Source organism: Nycticebus coucang, chromosome 4 (assembly GCF_027406575.1).
Source record: "Nycticebus coucang isolate mNycCou1 chromosome 4, mNycCou1.pri, whole genome shotgun sequence".
Classification (NCBI taxonomy): Eukaryota; Metazoa; Chordata; class Mammalia; order Primates; family Lorisidae; genus Nycticebus; species Nycticebus coucang.
The window spans coordinates 93,721,896-93,742,467 of NC_069783.1; the positions used below are offsets into that span (position 1 = coordinate 93,721,896).

The 20,572-nt window shown below is 40.3% G+C and overlaps 1 protein-coding gene and 1 pseudogene across 1 annotated transcript in view; both read left to right on the forward strand.

The window, feature by feature from the left end:
• The first annotated feature begins 146 nt into the window (after window positions 1-146).
• EIF5B (eukaryotic translation initiation factor 5B) overlaps window positions 147-20,572 on the forward strand; it is an 82,638-nt gene continuing 62,212 nt past the window's right edge. Inside the window, exon 1 of the mRNA XM_053588382.1 lies at window positions 147-375. Coding sequence (XP_053444357.1) covers window positions 341-375 — 35 coding nt within the window. The 5' untranslated portion in view covers window positions 147-340. The remainder of the gene's footprint in view (window positions 376-20,572) is intronic.
• Window positions 15,417-18,283, forward strand: LOC128583402 (DNA endonuclease RBBP8-like; annotated as a pseudogene).

The window sequence follows — 20,572 nt, forward strand, 5'->3', positions numbered from 1 at the left end:
AAACCCCGTGGTAGTGGGAGCGCGGCCGTCGCTTGTGGGCAGGGGGCGCTAGGGCTCCTGCCTGGCCAGTGGGGGCCACTGGAGACGCTCTACCCGAAGCGCAGCTCTCGATGAGCCGCGCCCTGCGTCCCCACGCCGAGGCGGCGGGGCGATGCGCTTGCGCACTGATCGTTCACACCATATGTGCCCTGTCCCAGTGCGCGGGTCTGTGGAGAGCCGGGTGCGAGCGGCGGCAGCGCGGTGGGAACGGTGCCGAGCGAAGCCCGAAGTCGGCCGGGAGACGGTGGGTCTGTGAGAGACCGAATAGAGGCGCTGGGGCCACGAGCGCCTCTGACAAGCCATGGGGAAGAAACAGAAAAATAAGAGCGAAGACAGGTAGCCACTGGTTGGTTCTGTGCGGCGGCGGCCACCACAGTTCATCGGGGTGCGCGGGTCCTGCCGGGCGCGGGGTTGGTCTGCGGTCGAGGCTTTCGAAGAGCCTCGCGGGGCGTCAGGCCCGGGCCCAGAATGGGCGGTGCGGGTTCAAGACTCCAGGGCCGGGCGGGCACGAAGGGCCTCGGCGCCTGGTGGGTCCTCCCAGCCGAGACTCAGTCTCACCACTGCCCCTTCCCCGGCCTGAGGAGGGGCCGTGGTTTGAGGGCCCCCAGCGGTGCGGGGAGGACTTGAGGCAGCTTCGCTGGGCCAGGGGCGGACCGGCCAGCGTAGCCCAGGGAGATGTTTTTTTTTCCGCGCTGCTATTCGCGAGGGTCGGGAAGTTCTTTTAAATGCCTTTTGTACCTGTGAACACTTGGGAGAGAAAGCGGTCTGTATCTGACGTACGTGCCGTCAGGCGTTTCTACTCTGAGCCGCTCAGGCACGCTGGTAGTTCAGGGAAGCTGTGGCAGCTCATTCTCAATCAAATTGGGATACACTTCTCATTAATTTAAGGGCTTGTTATCCAGACTCCGTACTTTTCGATTTCCTTCTTCCGGCCTTTTGGTCGTCTCTGTGCTCTCTAGCCCTGCCCTAGGAAGGGAGGAGAAGGAAGAGATGAAACAAACCAAGGTTGATACTTTATGTTTAAAAAGCTTTTCTGGGGAGGGTGTATGTGAATTAATTTAACCCAGAGATTTTTGGAACATTTCTCAGTGTCACATTCGATCGAGTTCTTTTACTCTTTTCATTGAGAGTTTACTTTCTGGGAGCGAACACCATCTGTTACTTTTCTACCTTGTGGCTTAGCTACCCATGAAATTCAGTTTTAAATACTAGGTAGAGAGTAAGATACATTAAAAGACGAAAACTAGTGCTAGTTCATCAGTTTGATTCAAAACAGGTAATGTCTTGGAGTTAAAATTACTGGTGGTAAATTGAAATTGTGGATTGCTTCTTCACCTCGCACTTGAATGGCATTAAAAACGAGGATAGCCTTGTATTTCAGTTATAGGTTTATTGGAGGAAGTTAATTGGTTTAGAGAGTAGAATATACTGTTAATCAAACCAGATGATTACGAAAAAATGAGCAGAATTATGAATGCAGTGGTAGACCCCAAATTTCTGCACTTTTGACAGGATTTTTGATGCATAGGCTACTTCCTCCCTTGAGAAATTTTCAACCATATACAAAAAATAGAGAAATTAGTTTAATAAAACTTAATGTATCAACATCCATTGTTAGCACATGACCAATTCTGTTTCATCTGCCTGCTAGATAATTTAAAGCAGATTTCAGTAGCCGCCTATCTGTAGCTCCATCAGGTATATATATCTGAAAGGTAAATACTTAAAAAAAAACCCCACAGAACGAAAAATAAAAACACAACCACAGGGTTGTCATCAAGTCTAAAAAATATTAACAATGATTTCTTAAATTTTTATTAGATACTCAGTTTTCTAATTTCTCTGATTCTTACTAAAACAAAAATTTTCAGTTTGGTTCAGGATTACACAAATCTCTTCTCTAAATTAAAAAAAGTAACAACCTAGACATCTTCTTCCAGTTTTTACTTTCCATGTTCCTTCATGACGTAAAAAAAGCCATTGGGAGGGGAGATATTTATTCTTGTCCCTGTATTTTTAGAGAAAAGTGATTTCTGTTACTGATCTATAGAGATTTTCATGGATAATGTAAAGATTGGTTTGGTGGTATAGAAGGAATGCTACTGGGTTTTCCTCCCTCTCAAACTAGTCTTTATTTTTGGTTCATGTTGAAGGGAACAAGTAATTTTGAAGCATATGTTTTCTCATATATCACTATGAAGTTTATAATATGCTTCATGGATTCTTTTTCATGAATACCTTTCAAATTATATCTAAGAAATCCTTAGGCGTAGGGGTGGGTCCGTTTGACTAGAACTGTATGTTTTTTTTTTTTTTTGGTATTCCACACAGGAAATTAGAAGTGAAGGGAGGGAAGTTCCACTCCTTTGTAAGTTTGCTTTTGCTTTTCGTTTGTTCGTGACATAGTCTTACTCTATTGCCCAGATTAGAGTGCTGTGGCATCAGCCTAGGTCACAGCAAACTCAACTTCTGGCCTGGAGCAATCCTCCTGTCTCAGCCTCCTGAGTAGCTGGGAGTACAGGTGCCGGCCTCAATGCCTGGCTAGTTTTTTTTTATTTTTAATAAAGACTGGTCTCACTCTTGCCCAGGTTTGTCTTGAACTCCGGAGCTCAAAGGATCTGCCTGCCTTGGCCTCCCAGAAAGCTAGGATTGATTATAGGCGGTGACCATAGTGGCCTCCCTTTGTATATTTAAATGTTATTTTCTTAAAGGGTATTTTGAATATTTATAAAAAGAAAAAAAGCATAGACTGTAAAGAGAGGAAGGAGAAAATCCTATTTTAGGGCTAATATTCTTATTTGTGTAAAATGAGATGTATTTGGTTTTATTCTCTTGTGTGAGATTCCTAGTTTAAAGGTTTTACTGTCATTCCACGTACCTTTCCCCCCCCCCCCCCTTCTAAACCAAGCGTATTTCTGATTGGCTAGAACTGGGTAGCAGTTCATACAAAGAGCATAAAATACTTGACTATTCTTAATTGTTATACTTAATTCTTACTTTAAATTCTTATACACTGAATGTTCATTTAAAATTACATTTTATTTAATCTATCTCGTTTTCTTAGTATAGCATATGTTTTATTTTATCAGTGACTGAGATATTTTTGAACGTATTTATTTTTGAGACAGTCTCACTGTTTCTGTTTTTTTTTTTTGCAGTTTTGGCCAGGGCTGGGCTCAAGTCCGCCACCACTGGTATATGGAGCCGGCGCCCTACTCCTTGAGCCACAGGCGCCGCCCTGAGATAATCTCACTCTTGTTGCCCTTGGTAGAATGCCCTGGCATATCATCTCACACAACCTCAAACTCTTGAGCTCAAGAGATCCTCTTGCCTCAGCCTCCTGAGTAGCAGGGACTACAAGGTGTCTTCCACAACACCCAGCTAGTTTTTCTATTTTTAGTAGAGATGGGGGTTTTGCTCTTGCTCAGGCTGGTCTTGAACTCTTGAGCTCAGGCTAACCACCCACCTTGGCCTCCAAGAATGCTATGATCATAGGCTTGAGCCACGATGCCCAGCCTTTTTGTCTGTAGTTTTAGAATTCTAGAACTTTGGACATTATTCTTAGTTAAGCATCACAAGAATGGAGAAGCATGAATCCTATGTACTCAATTTTGATATGAGGACTATTAATGACAATTAAGGTTACGGGGGGGGGGGAGGAAAAACTGAAAGAGGGACAGAGGGAGGGGGGTGGGGCCTTGGTGTGTGTCACACTTTATGGGGGTAAGACATGATTGCAAGAGGGACTTTACCTAACAATTGCAATCATGTAACCTGGCTTATTGTACCCTCAATGAATCCCCAACAATAAAAAAAAAAAAGAATTCTAGAACTTTGTTTAAAGAACAAATTCTAGAATTCTGTTCCACTTTGTGTAATTCTAACTAGAGTTTGATAAGGTGTTAAGCAAGTTTTTCTGCCTTTTTTTTCAATTGACTGTGAAATTTTGTTGAGACAAAGTATAGGATTCAGTATCTACAGATCAAACCAAATATAGTTAGTATTTCCATTCCTCCCTGTAATCTTCCCAGTTGTCAGTTTATGTAATTAGACCTTATGGAATCTTGTATGTTCTACCAATGCCTTATTGTTTCCACAAAACAGTGGATGCACTCTAAATGATGTGGGCAAGAAAAAAGGATCTAGAAAGATTTTTGCCATTAGTCTTCAATTCTTCATTTTGTTGCTTTTAAGGATCTGTTTAAAGGTGATAACGAAGTGTGGTAGTTTTTTCAAGTTATGAGGAATCCAGTAGGTTATCTTAATTGATGGGATTACTACAAGCCTTCCCCTGCCAACTCCCCAACCCCCGCACACCCAACCCCATTTAGAGAGAAGGAAGATAATTATTTCACTTATCCCACAGTCAGTTGTGATAGAGGTGAGGATGTCATTCAGGAGCTAGAAGGTCTTTCAGGATTCAGTACACTTCTAGGTGGCTTTAGCATCAGATCATTTCTTCTTGTGGCCTCCCTACATTTGTGGTGAGCTAGTATAGAGACTCCACTATTCTTTGCTCTTAACTACAGATAACATTCCTGTGATTAATGGCAACCAACCTCCTTTTTTTTTTTTTGGCCGGGGCTGGGATTGAACCTACCACCTCCTGTATATGGGACCAGCGCCCTACTCCCTTGAGCCACAGACGCCACCCCAACTGACCTCCTTTTGTGGGAGTTCTTGGCTATCTGTAAGGCAGCTGCCTAACCTTTAGGTGATTGCCTTAGTTTCAGACATTCATCGCATTCAGTCAGGTAGCAAGGTCTGTGATAGAGGACATGGTGAACTGTCCAGAAGGATCTGTGAGCAGAGCAGGCACACCAGGGCTTCCCCAAAAGGGAACAATATTAGATGTAAATAGTTCAGGTTCAGTAAAGGAATTCATTTCTTTCTTGCATGTACAATATTTGAATTAATAAAACTCTTATCTGCATAAAAAATGAATAATCGGAGAGTTCTTTTAACTTAACTTTGTTCTTAACACTGACACTTTAGGAAGTTGGTAGGGGAAGAAGTCCTAGTTTGCTGTAAATGAATAAGAAAGCAGATTTTGTTAGTGGTAACCTCACTAGCCATCCAGGCTGGGGATTTCTCTGGGGATCTGTTTCAGCTACTTTTAATGTTACTTGCTCATTAGTTGTGCTTGTTTTTGTGTTATTTCAGTCTTGCAGTTCATCTGTAAGGTGGCCAAAGCATTCTTTTGCTGAGGAACTGTGTGTCTAGTAGTTAGATTATAATAGCAATTCTCAAACTCGGGTCCCAGGATTCCGTTACGCTCTTAAATTACTAAGGAATGCAAAAGGTTTTTGTTTATTTGGTTTATATCTATTAAATACAAGTATTACAAATTAAAGTTGAAAAGTTCCTAAAATATTTAATTTAAAAATAAAACTGAAGTGGGGGTGACAAGGGAGGGAGGAGAGGAGAGGAAGGGATTTATGTGCTCCTATCTAATGGGCACAATGTAAGGCTATATGGCACACCTGGGTTTGGGACATAACTACAACAGGGACTTTACCTAACAAATGCAAACGCTATAACCTAATTGTTTGCATTCTCATATTAATCTAAAAGAAAAAAGGTTAAAAACTAATATAAATGATGTTAAATAACCATATTTTTAAAAAAATAGAGGAGTAAACATGTTTTGCAAGCCTCTACAATCTGATTTAATAGAAGGTAGCTAGATTCTCACATCCGCTTATGCATTTGATGTGTAGAAGTATCACACATGATGTTGCCTCTGAAAAACTACACTATGCATTTGTGAGAAAATGATAAAAAGGCTAATAGAGCTTCCTGGTAATATTTCGAAAATAGTTTTGACTACCTAAATTAGTTTAGACCCCTAAATTAGTTTAGACCCCTTAAAGAGGTCTTGGGGAGTACTAATTTGGAAACTGCTGGTTTAGGGATTCCTAACCTAGATTTAGGCATTTGTGAGACATTTCCCAAGCTGTTTGACCATCATTGTTTGTCTTACAGATGCTTGAAAATCACTTTAAGGACAACTTACAACATCTGTGAACATGTTAAACCTCTTAATATTTTAACAAATTATGATTTTCTTTCCTTTTCTTTAAAATGTAATACTTGTCATGGGAAAAAAAACCTGTTGGGATTGATTTCCATTGGGAGTCCACTAAGTTTTTAGATTGGTGACACTTGGCATCTTTATGGTGTTAAATCATCCCATTCAAGATATTGAGTGTCTGTGTAGGAACTTAATGGCAGGTATTATTCTAGGTGCTGGAAATATGTATATGAGCAAAATATGATTTGGGTTCTCTACTTATTTGGTCAATTGTATATAAGTAAATTTTTATTTTCTTCATTTGAGTCTTTAGGATATTTTTTGTTTGGCTTCCTCTTTTGTAGTTTCAGTTGCTGTTAATCAAATCAGTCAATCAATTTTTTCTTTCTTTCCTTCCTTCCTTTTTTTTTTTTTTTGCAGTTTTTGGCCGGGGCTGGGTTTGAATCCGCCACCTCCGGTATATGGGGCCAGCACCCTATCCCTTTGAGCCACAGGCACCACCCCCCATTCCTTTCCTTTCTTTCCTTCCTTCTCTCTCTCTTCTTTCCTTCCCCCCCTTTTTTTTTTTTTTTTGTAAATAGTAAAGCTTTTCTTTCTTTCTTTCTTTATTTATTTTATTGTTAAATCATAGCTGTGTACATTAGTGCAATCAAGGGGTACAATGTGCTGGTTTCATATACAATCTGAAATATTCTCATCAAACTGTTCAATGTAGCCTTCATGGCATTTTCTTAGTTATTGTATGTAGACATTTGTATTCTGCCTTTAAGTTTCGCCTGTACCCATTCTAAGATGCACCGTAGCTGTGGCCCCACCGATTACCTTCCCTCCACCCTAACCTCCCCCCACCCGTCCCCTTCCTTGGCCCTTTCCTTATAGTCTTGTGCTATAGTGGGTTATAGCCTTCATGTGAAAGCTATAATTTAGCTTCATAGTAGGGCTGAGTACATTGGATACTTTTTCTTCCATTCCTGAGATACTTTGCTAAGAAGAATATGTTCCAGCTCCATCCATGTAAACATGAAAGAGGTAAAGTCTCCATCTTTCTTTAAGGCTGCATAATATTCCATAGTATACGTGTACCACAATTTGCTAGTCCATTTGTGGGTCGATGGGCACTTGGGCTTCTTCCATGACTTAGCAATTATGAATTGGTCTGCAATAAACATTCTGGTACAGATGTCTTTGTTATATTGTGATTTTTGGTCTTCTGGGTATAAACCTAGTAAAGGAATTATAAGATCGAATGGCAGGTCTATTTTTAGGTCTCTTAAGTATTCTCCAAACATCCTTCCAGAAGGAACATATTAGTGTGCATTCCCACACAGCAGTGTAGAAGTGTGCCCTTTTCTCCACATCCACGCCAACATCTCTGGTTTTGGGATTTTGTTATGTGGGCTACTCTTACTGGGGTTAGGTGATATCTCAAAGTAGTTTTGATTTGTATTTCTCTGATGATTAAGGATGATGAGCTTTTTTTCATGTGTTTGTAGATCGTGCGTCTGTCTTCTTTAGAGAAGTTTCTCTTCAAGTCCCTTGCCCACCCTGAGATGGGATCACGTGTTCTTTTCTTGCTAATACGTTTGAGTTCTCTGTGGATTCTGGTTATTAGACCTTTATCGGAGGTATAACCTGCAAATATTTTCTCCCATTCTGAGGGCTGTCTGCTTGCTTTACTTACTATGTTCTTGGCTGTGCAGAAGCCTTTTAGTTTGATCAGGTCTCAGTAGTGAATTTTTGATACTTGCTTCAATTGCCTGGGGGAGTCCTCCTCATAAAATATTCACCCAGGCCGATTCCTTCAAGGGTTTTCCCTGCACTTTCTTCAAGTATTTTTATACTTTCATGTCTTAAGTTTAAATCTTTAATCCAGTGAGAGTCTATCCTAGTTAATGGTGAAAGGTGTGGGTTCAGTTTCAATCTTCTACAGGTTGTCAGCCAGTTCGCCCAGCACCATTTGTTAAATAGGGAATCTTTTCCCCACTGAATGTTTTTAATTGGCTTGTCAAAGATTGAATAACAGTAAGTAGCTGGATTCATCTCTTGGTTCTCTATTCTGTTCCAGACATCTACTTCTCTGTTTTTGTGCCAATACCATGCTGTTTTTTTTGTAGAGACAGAGTCTCACTTTATGGCCCTCGGTAGAGTGCCGTGGCCTCACACAGCTCACAGCAACCTCCAACTCCTGGGCTTCAGCGATTCTCTTGCCTCAGCCTCCCAAGTAGCTGGGACTACAGGCGCCCACCACAATGCCCGGCTATTTTTTGGTTGCAGTTTGGCCGGGGCCGGGTTTGAACCCGTCACCCTCGGTATATGGGGCTGGCGCCCTACCAAGTGAGCCACAGGCGCCGCCCAATACCATGCTGTTTTGATCATTATCGATTTATAGTACAGTCTCGGGTCTGGTAGCGTGATTTCTCCTGATGTGTTTTTATTGCTAAATAATGTTTTGGCTATTCGAGGTTTTTTCTGATTCCATATAAAACGAAATATTATTTTTTGAATATCTTTAAAATATGACAATGGAGCTTTAAAAGGAATTGCATTAAAATTATATATTGCTTTGGGTAGTATAGACATTTTAACAATGTTGATTCTTCCTAGCCATGAGCATGGTATGTTTTTCCATTTGTTAACATCTTCAGCTATTTCTTTTCTTAAAGTTTCATAGTTCTCTTTGTAGAGATCTTTCACATCCTTTCTTAGGTATACTCCCAAATACTTCATCTTCTTTAGCACTACTGTGAAAGGAATAGAGTCCTTGACTGTTTTTTCGCCTTGGTTATTGTTGGTTTATATAAAGGCTACAGATTTATGGGTGTTGATTTTGTAGCCTGAGACATTGCTATATTCCTTGAGCACTTCTAAGTTTTGTAGTTGAATCCCTAGTGTTTTCCAGATATACGATCATATCATCTGTGAAGAGTGAAAGTTTGATCTCTTCTGACCCTATGCAGATACCCTTGATCGCCTTTTCTTCCCTAATTGCAATGGCTAAAACTTCCATTACAATGTTAAAGAGCAATGGAGACAATGGGCAACCTTGCCTGGTTCCTGATCTAAGTGAAAATTATTTCAATTTAACTCCATTCAATACAACATTGGCTGTGAGTTTGCTGTAGATGGCCTCTATTAGTTTAAGAAATGTCCCTACTATACTAGTTTTCTTAAGTGTTCTGATCATGAAGGGATGCTGGATATTATCAAAAGCTTTTTCTGCATCAATCGAAAGAATCATATGGTCCTTATTTTTTAGTTTGTTTATGTGCTGAATTACATTTATAGATTTACGTATATTGAACCAGCCTTGAGACCCTGGGATAAATCCCACTTGGTCGTGGTGTATAATTTTTTTGATGTGTTGTTGAATTCTGTTTGTTAGGATCTTATTGAGTATTTTAGCATCAATATTCATTATTGATATTGGTCTATAATTTTTCTTTTGATGTTGGGTCTTTCCCTGGTTTGGGGATCAAGGTGATGTTTGCTTCGTAGAATGTGTTGGGTAATATTCCTTCTTTTTCTATATTTTGGAAGAGGTTTAGTATTATAGGTACTAGTTCTTCTTTAAAGATTTGGTAGAATTCTGACGTAAAGCCATCTGGTCCTGGGCTTTTCTTTTTAGGGAGATTTTGTATAGTTGATGCTATTTCAGAACTTGATATAGGCCTGTTCAACATTTCCATTTCATTCTGGCTAAGTCTGGTAGGTGGCATACTTCCACGTATTGGTCGATTTCTTTCAGATTTTCATATTTCTGAGAGTTTCTTGTAGTATTCATTAAGGATTTTTTGAATTTCTGAGGGGTCTGTTATTATTTCATTGTTACCATTTCTGATTGATGAAATTAGAGATTTTACTCTTTTTTTCCTGGTTAGGTTGGCCAAAGGTTTATCTATTTTATTGATCTTTTAAAAAAACCAAGTTGTGGATTTATTGATCTGTTGTATAATTCTTTTGTTTTCAATTTCATTTAATTCTGCTCGGATTTTGGTTATTTCTTTTCTTCTGCTGGGTTTGGGGTTGGAGTGTTTTTCCTTCTCCAGTTGCTTAAGATGTCCCATTAAGTTATTAACTTCCTGTTTCCATTTTCTTGAGGAAGGCTTGCAGTGCTATAAATTTCCCTCTTAGGACTGCCTTTGCAGTATCCCAGAGGTTCTGGTAATTCATGTCTTGATTGTTGTTTTGTTCCAAAAATTTGGTGATTTCCTTCGTAATCTTGTCTATAACCCATCTATCCTTCAGCATAAGGTTGTTTAGCTTCCATGTTTTTGTATGGGTATGCAGGTTCCTGTTGTTATTAAGTTCAACTTTTATTCCATGGTGGTCTGAGAAGATGCAAAGAATAATTTCTATTTTTTTAAATTTGCTGAGGTTAGATTTGTGGCCTAGGATGTGGTCGATTTTGGAGTATGTTCCGTGGGCTGATAAGAAGAATGTGTATTCAGTTTTTTGGGGGATGAAATGTTCTGTAGATGTCTGTTAAGTCCAGATGTTGAATGGTTGAGTTTAAATCTAAAATTTCTTTGCTTAGCTTCTTTTTTGGAGGGTCTGTCCAGCACTGCTAAAGGGGGTGTTAAAATCTCCAACTACTATGGAACTGGAGGAAATCAAGTGCTCATGTCTGTGAGAGTTTCTCTTATAAATTGAGGTGCGTTCTGGTTGGGTGCATAAATATTAATAATTGAAATCTCATCATATTGAGTATTACCTTCAACAAATATGAAGTGTCCGTCCTTATCCTTCCTTATTTCAGTTGGTTTAAAGCCTATTGCATCTGCGAATAGGATTGCAACACCTGCTTTTTTCTGCTTTCCATTTGCCTGGAGTATAGATGACCATCCCTTCACCTTGAGTCTATATTTGTCTTTTAATTTAAGATGCGATTCTTGTGTGCAGCAGATATCTGGCTTGAGTTTTTGTATCCAGTTAGCCAACCTGTGCCTCTTTAGAGGACAGTTTAAACCATTCACATTAATTGAGAATATTGATGAGCCATTCTAGAGTCCGGTGGACATTTTTAATCCTTTTGCGACTGTGGAAGTTGGAATTTGATCATAATTTTCTGGGTGGGTTTACTTTTGTGGTGGAGGATTACGCTGGTCTTTATGGAGGGATAGGTCTGAGAATATCCTGGAGAGCTGGTTAGTTATGGCAAATTTCTTCAACATGTGAATGTCATTAAAGTGTTTAATTTCTCCATCATAAATGAAACTCAGTTTATCTGGGTACAGGATCCTGGGTTGAAAGTTATTTCGTTTTAGGAGATTAAAAGTCGATGACCATCCTCTTCTGGCTTGAAAGTTTTCAGCAGAGAGATCTGCAGTTATTGTAATATTCTTCCCCTTGTAGGTGATGTTTTCTTTCGTCTGGCTGCTTTCAGAATTTTCTCTTTCATATTAACTTTTGTGACATTGATTATGATGTGTCTGGGGATGTCTTAATTGGGTTGAGTCGTGCTGGAGTTCTGAAACTGTCTGCTATCTGAATTTCAGAATCTCTTGGCATGTCTGGAAAGTTCTCCTTCATAATCTCATGGAGAAGAGACTGTGCCTTGTGAAGCCACTTTGTCGCTTTTGGGGATCCCTATAAGACAAATATTGGTTTTCTTCGAATTATCCCAGAGCTCTCTGAGAGAGTGATCTGTTTTTGCCGTCCATTTCTCTTCCTCTTCGAGAGTTTGGGAGCATTCGAAAGCTTTGTCTTCAGTGTCAGAAATCCTTTCTTCTGCTTGTTCCATTCTGTTACTGAGGGATTCTACTATGTTTCTCAGATCTTTGAGGGCTGCAACTTCTTGTCTCAGTGTCAAAATCTTTGGTCATTTGGTCTTTGAATTCGTTGAATTCTTGAGATATCTTTTGGGTTACTGCTTGGAATTCTAATTCGATCTTGTTTGTTATCCAGATTCTGAATTCGATTTCTGATATCTCAGCTATTTGTTTGTGCATGGGATCTTGTGCTGCGTCTGCCCCATTGATCCTTGGGGGAGTTGATCTACTCCGATTATTCATATTGCCAGAGTTTTTCTGTTGATTTTGCCTCATGATTGTTTTTCACTGTTGCCTCTGGCTGTCCTCAGAGTTGGAGAGGTGTCTCTCCAAGATTAGACCCCAGCGGGATCACTCTATTGTTGCTGGATCTTTGTAGGGGGTGATCCTGTGTAGTTCCTCTGGGGCTGCCCCAACCAAGGAGTTCTGGTTGTGTAAGCAGCTCCAGAGTGGGACACACCCAGATCCAGCAACAGGGCTGGAGGTGGTGCACACAGTTCTGGGAGTGCCTGGTGCCCAGTGATTTTGGCACAGAGAGCCCAAGGCTCCAGTAGTCTCTGGCCAGGAGAAGGTCTCTGCACAGAGGCAGGGAGAGCTCTGGAGGGCACACGGTTACCAGAGTCTCTGGCCAGACGAGCAGGCCGGTGTGGAGGCAGGGAGGATACCGGGCAGAGGACGCAGGGTTGTGCATCTTCCGCAGTTCCTGGTCAGGGCATGCGGAGGCCCAGCGGGCACAGGTCGGAGGTCGCTGCGCATCTCTTATGGAGGTCCGGGCGGCACCATGCCCAGGAGTTTGAGGTTGCTTCAAGCTGTGACGCCACGGCCCTCTACCCAGGGCAACAGCCCAAGGCTCCAGTGTGCCAAAACTGGTCTCACTCTGCCCCTGAGGTTTAATCCTGTTAGGCAGCTCAGTCCCCACCTTTAGGCTGCTCAGTCACTAGGTTACTAGCTCCTGCCTGATCCTTGCTCTGTAACCCTGAAAGTGGAGCTTGCCAGGGCAGTTCTCTCACAATGGCTTCCTGAGGCCCACAGCCTAACACCGTTAGCTCTGTCCAGCTCAGCGGCTCAGTCTGGGGCCCTAGACAATGCCCAGAGTTCTCCGCACTCCTGCTCAAGCTCTCCCCAAGGCAGTTCAACTGAGTGCCAAGTCCAAAAACATCAAAATAGTTCATAGGTAAGGCCTCTCTAGTTTGCAGTCTCACTGCTGCTTGTACTTACGGCTGCCGGTGGGATTAGGTCGATCCAACACACGCAACCACTTGCCAGTTTTTCACTGTTTTTGTCCTCCTCTTGGGGTCCAAAAGTCCCTTGCTGACTCCCTGTATCCTCAGTGGGATGATTATAGGCAGATCCCACCAGCCAGAGATGCCTGGAGTCTAATCTCCCCAGACTCACCAGGGAAGCTTTTACTTGGCTGTCATTTTGCTCCACACATAAAGCTTTTTTTCCAAGGTGGTTATCTTGTATCTGACCAACTTGGGGTTTTTTTTTTGTTGTTGTTTGGTTGGTTTTTGAGGCAGAGTCTCTGTTGTCCAGGCCAGAGTGCTGTGGCATCAGCCTAGCTGACCACATTCTCAAACTTCTGGACTCAGCAGTCCTTCTGCCTCAGCATCCCAAGTAGTTGGGAGTATAGTTGCCTGCCACAATGCCTGGCTAATTTTGTGTGTTTTTAGAAGAGATGGGGTCTTACCCTTGCTCAGGCTGGTTTTTAATTCTTGACCTCAAGCAATCTTCCTGCCTGACCCAAAAATATCTCTTATACTGAGATATACAATACTTGTTTGGCTTTTATGTTTCTGAAACTTTATTCAAGCCAGAAATGTTGTTTTATGGTCCCCGAATGAGACAGTTCATTACTATTTTAACTTTACTTTATTAAATTTAAGACATTAGGTTTCTAGTGTAGAACTCCCGTGAAACTAATAGATGTGACTGATGATACTGTGGTAGAATTTCTTCTAAGTCTAGAACTTCATGGTCTGAGTAAGATTCCATTGTATAGTGGTGGCATATTTTATTCATTTACCACTCAACAAACATTGGAGTTAACACTTTTTGGATATTATGAATAATACTGTTAACAAACGTCACTGTACAATTTTCTGGTCATAGGGCAACTCTGTGTTTAACTTTAAGAGGAACTGCCAGCACAACTGCTCCATTTCACTTAACAGCTGACATATATATGTTCCAGTTTCTCCATACTCTTATCAGTAACCTATTATTTTGAGATAGGGCCTCACTGTGTTGCCTAGCCTGGAGTGCAGTGGCATAATCATAGCTCACTACAGCCTCAAACTCAAGATCTCAGGTGATCTCCTACCTCACAGCTTCCTGAGTAGCTAGGATTTACAGGCACTTGAGCCACCTTACTGGCCTACCTGACTTTTTCATTATAGCCATCCTAGTGGTTGTGAAGTGGTACTTCTTGGTTTGGATTTGTGTTCCATGATAGCTTTGATCCTGAATATCTTTTCACGTGATTATTGGCCATTTGTGTATCTTGTTTGGAGAGCTATCCAGATTCGTTAAGTTAAATTTTGAAATTCAGTTATTTATTATTGAGAAATAAAAAGTCTTTATATAGTCTAGATACAGGTCTCTTATCAGATAAATGATTTGCAAGCATTTCTCCCATTCTGTGAGTTTTCTCTTCCCTTTCTTGATGATGTCCTTTGTAGCACAGAAGTTTGTAATTTTTTTTTTTTTTGAGACAGTCTCAAGCTGTGGCCATGGGTAGAGTGCCGTGGCATCACAGCTCACAGCAACCTCCAAATTGGGCTCAAGCGATCCTCTTGCCTCAGTTTTTCTATTTTTGGTAGAGATGAGGGAGGGGGTGAGGGGAGGGTGTCTCGCTTTTGCTCAGGCTGGTCTGGAACTCTTGAGCTCAAGCAGTCCATTTGCCTCGGCCTCCCAGAGTGCTAGGATTATAGGTGTGAGCCACTGTGCCTAGCCAGAAGTTTCTAATTTTGACAAAGTTTAATTTATCTGTTTTTTTTCCTTTGATTGCTTTTGATTTTGGTGTCAGATCAAAGAGACCACCACAAATCCAAAGTAATAAAGATTTATCTATGTTTTCAGTTTTATAGTTTTAGCTTTTATGTTTAGGTCTTTGAACCATTTTAATGTTTGTATATTGTGTGAAGTTAGGGGTCTAACTTCATTCTTTGTGGATTTCCATTTGTTCTAGCGCTATTTGTGAAAACAACAACCAAAAATAAATAAAAAACCTATATACTTTCTCGATTGTCTTGATGCCCTGTCAAAAACCAATTTAAGAGTTTATTTTTGCAGAGCCCCGCCAGCACCCCCCAGCCTTATAGGGCAGACTGCCCAGAGGGGCTGGTTTTCCCATGTGTGCATTTGGCTGGTAAGGGAAAAGGGCAAACGAGGAGAAAAGTGAGTAGCCATCCCTTCCCCGTTCCACAGGGTTCCCGCTTCCCTTGTGGACCTGTGACAAATTTCAAGGGAATCTTGGTAGCTGATTTCAGCTTTCCAAAGACAACTTTATTCGTATATAATATAACAGAAAATACTGAGCAAATAGAAGTGTGTACAGTGTGTTATTAAGCCAGATGAACATCTCTGGAGGCAGTTGTGGAAGCCCTAGTTCTGCAGATGTATCTAATGACTTTAAGGAACTTTGGACAAAACTAAAGGAGAATCATGATAAAGAAGTACAAGAGACGCACAAAAACTAGACAAATTCTTCACCAAAAATCAACAGCTGAGAGCAACAGAAAATTCTTCATGAAACCATTAAAGTTTTAGAAGATCAGTTAAGAGCAGGATTATGTGATTGCTGTGCAGTAACTGAAGAACATATGCGGAAAAAACAGCAAGAGTTTGAAAACATCCGGCAGCAGAATCTTAAACTTATTACAGAGCTGATGAATGAAAAGAATACAGGAAGAAAATAAAATGCTTTCTGAGCAATTACAGCAAAAAATTGAGAATGATCAACAGCATCATGTAACTGAGCTTGATGTTATTCCAGAATCACCAATAACAGCCTTCTCATTTTCTGGCAGTAACCGGCTATGAAGAAAGGAAGGAGAGCCTCCATGTCCAATACATAGAACAAACACATACTAAATCGGAGCTCTCTGTGTCATAATGAACTGAGAAAAATTTCCAAGGCATCAACTCATCCACAACATAATTCTAATGAAAATGAAATTCTAGTAGCTGACACTTGTGATCAAAGTCAACCTCTAATGGCCAAAACACATGGGACAAGCAGTTATCCCACTGATAAGTCATCCTTCAATTTAGCTGCAGTCGTTGCTGAAACACTTGGACTCAGTGTTCAAGAAAAATCTGAATCTCAAAGTTCCATGAGCCCTCTTGGTGATGACCTCTACTACTGTTTGGAAGATCTCAAGAAACAGCCTTTTGAGGAATCTACAAGAAATATTGAAGATAGTTTAGGATTTTCAGATTCTACTTCACAATCTCCTCTTCAAGAATTGACTACTCGGGTGTCATCTCCTGTATTTGGAGCTACCTTTAATACGAAAAGTAGTTTAGGTTTGAATACAAGTTTGTTCCCCTCTCTTTTAGAGACTGGGAAGAAAAAAAGTCTGAAAACAGCCCCTTTTACCAATACTTCTATTTCTAGATCAGAGAAAACTAGATCAAAATCTGATGATGGTACCCTTTTTACACATGATAGTCTTGGGTCTTATGTGAACAAGATCATTAGCCATTCATCTTCTAATAAACAAATACTTATACATAAAAATATAAGCAAACCAACAGGTGAACAGGGTGATACTGATCACATTAAAGATGCTATAACTGGTAAACATTTAGAGGCCCAGAAATCATTGGGAGGCAGAACGTCCAAAAGGAAGAAAATGAACATGAAATAAGCTGCCCCCAAGCCTCTTTTGATAAAGAAAATGCTGGGCGGCGCCTGTGGCTCAGTGAGTGGGGTGCCGGCCCCATATGCCAAGGGTGGCAGGTTCAGACCCAGCCCCGGCCAAACTGCAACAAAAAAATAGCCAGGCGTTGTGGCGGGTGCCTGTAGTCCCAGCTGCTCAGGAGGCTGAGGCAGGAGAATCGCGTAGACCCAAGAGCTGGAGGTTGCTGTGAGTCCTGTGACGTCATGGCCCTCTACGGAGGGGGGTAAAGTGAGACTCTGTCTCTACAAAAAGAAAAATAAATAAATAAAATGCTTTTCCTTTTCCAATGGATGGTCAATTTCCCATGAATGGGGACTATGTAATGGATAAACCTCTGGATCTGTCTGATTGATTTTCAGCGTCAAGAGAAAAGCCAAGGAAGTGAGACTTCTAAAAACAGACTTAGGCAAGTGACTGAGACTTTGAAGCCCATTTCCAAGGGTAAGGGTTCTTCCTCAAGCCTTAGGGCCTTGAGCGGGACCTGCATGTTGTCCAAAGATTCCCCAGAGGAGCCCCATTTGCAGGAGTCCATTATCCTCCAGCCCTTTGGTAAATTCTCTCCAGACAGTACACCACCATTACAAATAAAAGAAGAAAATCCTGTCTTCAAAATCCCTGTACATCCACGTAAAAGTTTGGAGGCAGAGAGTCTTTTTGATGGCATGAAGGGTACTGGTTCTCCCAAGCCAATAAAAATACAAGTCAGGCCGTTCCATGCAGGATGTGAACTTACATCAGTTCTTCAGTTAAATCCATGTAGAATTGCTAAAGCAAAGCATCTACAAAACAACCAAGATTTATCCTTTGAAAATAACAAGTGGAGTATAGATCCAAGAGTAGAACTTTCTCAATATAAAATAGATATTACTGTAATAGATACAAAGGATGGCAGTCAGTCAAGATTAGGAGAAGAGACAGCGGATATGGACTGTATGTTGGTTAGTGAAACTGCTTTTAAAAATGAAGAAGCAACAGCAGAAGGGAGAAAAAAGTCCAAATGAAGAAAGAAAAATGAATGATAGCTTGGAAGATATGTTTGATCGGACAACGCATGAAGAATCTGAATCCTGTTTGGCAGATAATTTCCCCCAGGTAGTAGATGAAGAGGAAGAATTAGCTGCTGCCACCAAGAAACCAAACACTCATGGTAATGAACAAGATAAAGCCAAGGAGAAAGAATTTGTGGAGCTATATTTTAAAGATGATGAAAGAGAGACTATCTTACAAAATTTTCCTCATATTGAAGTGGTTCGGAGAAAAGATGAGAGAAAATTGCTTGAGCACACATGTAAGGAATGTGAAATTTATTATGCAGATATACCAGCAGAAGAAAGAGAAAAGAAGTTGGCTTCCTGTTCAAGACACCGATGCCGCTACATTCCACACAACACACCAGAGAATTTTGGGGAAGTTGGTTTTCCTTCCACTCAGACTTGTATGAGGTTACATTAAGGAAGATCTTGATCCTTGTTCTCGTCCAAAAAGACAGCAGCCTTACAACGCAATGTTTTCTCCAAAAGGCAGGGAAGACATAGATGTTGAAGCAAAAAACAGGACAGAGGACAGTTTTTTCCTTTTTAGTTGTTTATAGTTAAAGTTAGTATAAACACTGATTTTTTGATTTTCTGTAAATCTGTAAATTGATTTATAAATCATTTTTCTGTTGAAAAAAGTTCATTTCTGGAATCTCAATTCAGTTCTTGATTACTGTAGCTTTGTAGTAAGTTTTGAAATTATGAAGTGTGAATTCTCCAACTTTATTCTTTTTCGAGATTGTTTTGGCAATTCTGGGTTCCTTGTATTTCCGTAAAGATTTTACAATCATTTTCTCAATTTCTGAAACAAAATCAGCTGAGATTTTTGATTTTAATTGTATTATATCTGTAGATCAATTTGGGAACTATTGCCAATATTATGGCTTTAACTCTGTGAACATGGGATGTCTTTCTACTTATTTAGGTGTTCACTTTCTTTCTGTGTTTGTTTAAATTATTCCTAAGTGTTTTTTTTTAATGCAATTGTAAGTGGAGTTATTTTCTTATTTTTGTTTTTAGATTGTTCATTGCTAGTGCATAGAAATACAGTTGATTTTTGTGTATTGATGTGTTCTTCCAACCTGCAATCTTGCTGATTTCATTTATTGGTGCTAATGACTTTCTGTGTTCTTTGTGGGTTTTTAGGATTATCTATGTATGTGGTCATATTATCTGCACATTCAGATAATTTTCTTCTTTTTCAATATGGTTGCCTATTATTGCTTTGTCTTGTGTTACTTCATGTTGAGTAGAAGTGCAAGTGTCTTTTTCTTAATCTTAGGGAGAAAGGCTTTTAGTTTTTCATCATTGAGTATGACGTTACCTGTGTTTTCTGTGAATGCCTTTTTACTAGGTTCAGGAGTTTCCCCCCATTCCTAGTTAAATGTGGTTTAGTTAAATACTATTTCTTTGTCTATTGTGATGATAATGTGGTTTTTGTCTTTTCTGTATATGGTGAATTACGTTGATTTTCATATGTTAAACTAATTTTGCATTGTCGGAGTATATCCCACTTGAATGGTTTGTACAATTTAGTTTGCTAGTTTTTTTTTTTTTTTTTTTTTTTTGAGACAGAGTATCACTTTGTCGCTCCTGGTAGAGTGCCATGGCATCTTAGCTCACAGTAACCTCCTGGGCTTAAGTGATTCTCTTGTCTCAGCCTCCTGAAGAGCTGGGACTACAGGTGCATGCCACAATGCCTGGCTATTTTTTTTTTTTGGAGACAGAGTCTCAAGCTGTCACCCTGAGTAGGGTGCTATGGCATCATAGCTCACAGCAACCTCAAACTCTATGGGCTCAAGCGGTCCTCTTGCCTCAGATTTTCTATTTTCAGTAGAGACCGGGTCTTGCTTTTGCTCAGGCTGATCTCGAACTCCTGAGCTCAAACAATTCACCCGCCTCAGCCTCCCAGAGTGCTAGAATTGCAGGTGTGAGCCACTGCGCCCAATTATTTTTAGAAACAGGGTCTTGATTTAGTTTAGGCTGGTCTCCAATTTCTAAGCTCAGGAGATCCGCCCGCCTTGGCCTCCTACAGTGCTGGGATAACAGGCATGCGCCACTGCACCAGGCCGAGTTTTCTTGTATTTTCTTGAGGATTTCATGTTTTTAGTTTTAACTTCTCTATATACTTTTTGGTTTAGTTCTGTCACTTGGTAAACAGCATAAAATTGGATTCTAAAAAAAATAGTTTATATCTTTAGAGTTTAACGTTATGTACATTACTTGTGATTACTAATATATTTGAACTTAGTTTCTGCCATCCTATTTAGTTTTTTATTTGTGCAACTTCTATGGCACTATGCTTTTATTTTATTTTTCTTGCATTTTTTTCTTTTCTTATTTTCTTTTTCCTTTTTCCTTTCCCTTTCCTTTTCTTTCTTCACCTTGCACATACAAAGCCAACATCTAAGGCCTGTAAAACAGCGCAAGGACTGTGTGGTGTTAGTGTCCAGCATTTTAATTGCACTTTATAATCTACCTCTGCAGGTGAGCAACCTGTTACTTAAGGTTGGGTGTCACTATTCCAAAAGGCATTACTTGTCAGGACTGAGCTTATAAAAAATAGGCATGTACTTGGTTGATTTTCTGTTCTCTTAGGTATTTAATTTACTGTAATGTCAAAATTATGAAAAGTGATTTCCTCTTTTAAACTTGTTAATAGCTAACAAAAGTCTTAAGGAAATAAGACTCTGGTAAACCACCTTCCCATAATTTAAAAATTATGAGTCAAGGTAGTGGGTGCCTGTTTCAGTCTAAAGTTTACTTTTTGTTTTGTGCAACTCATAATTT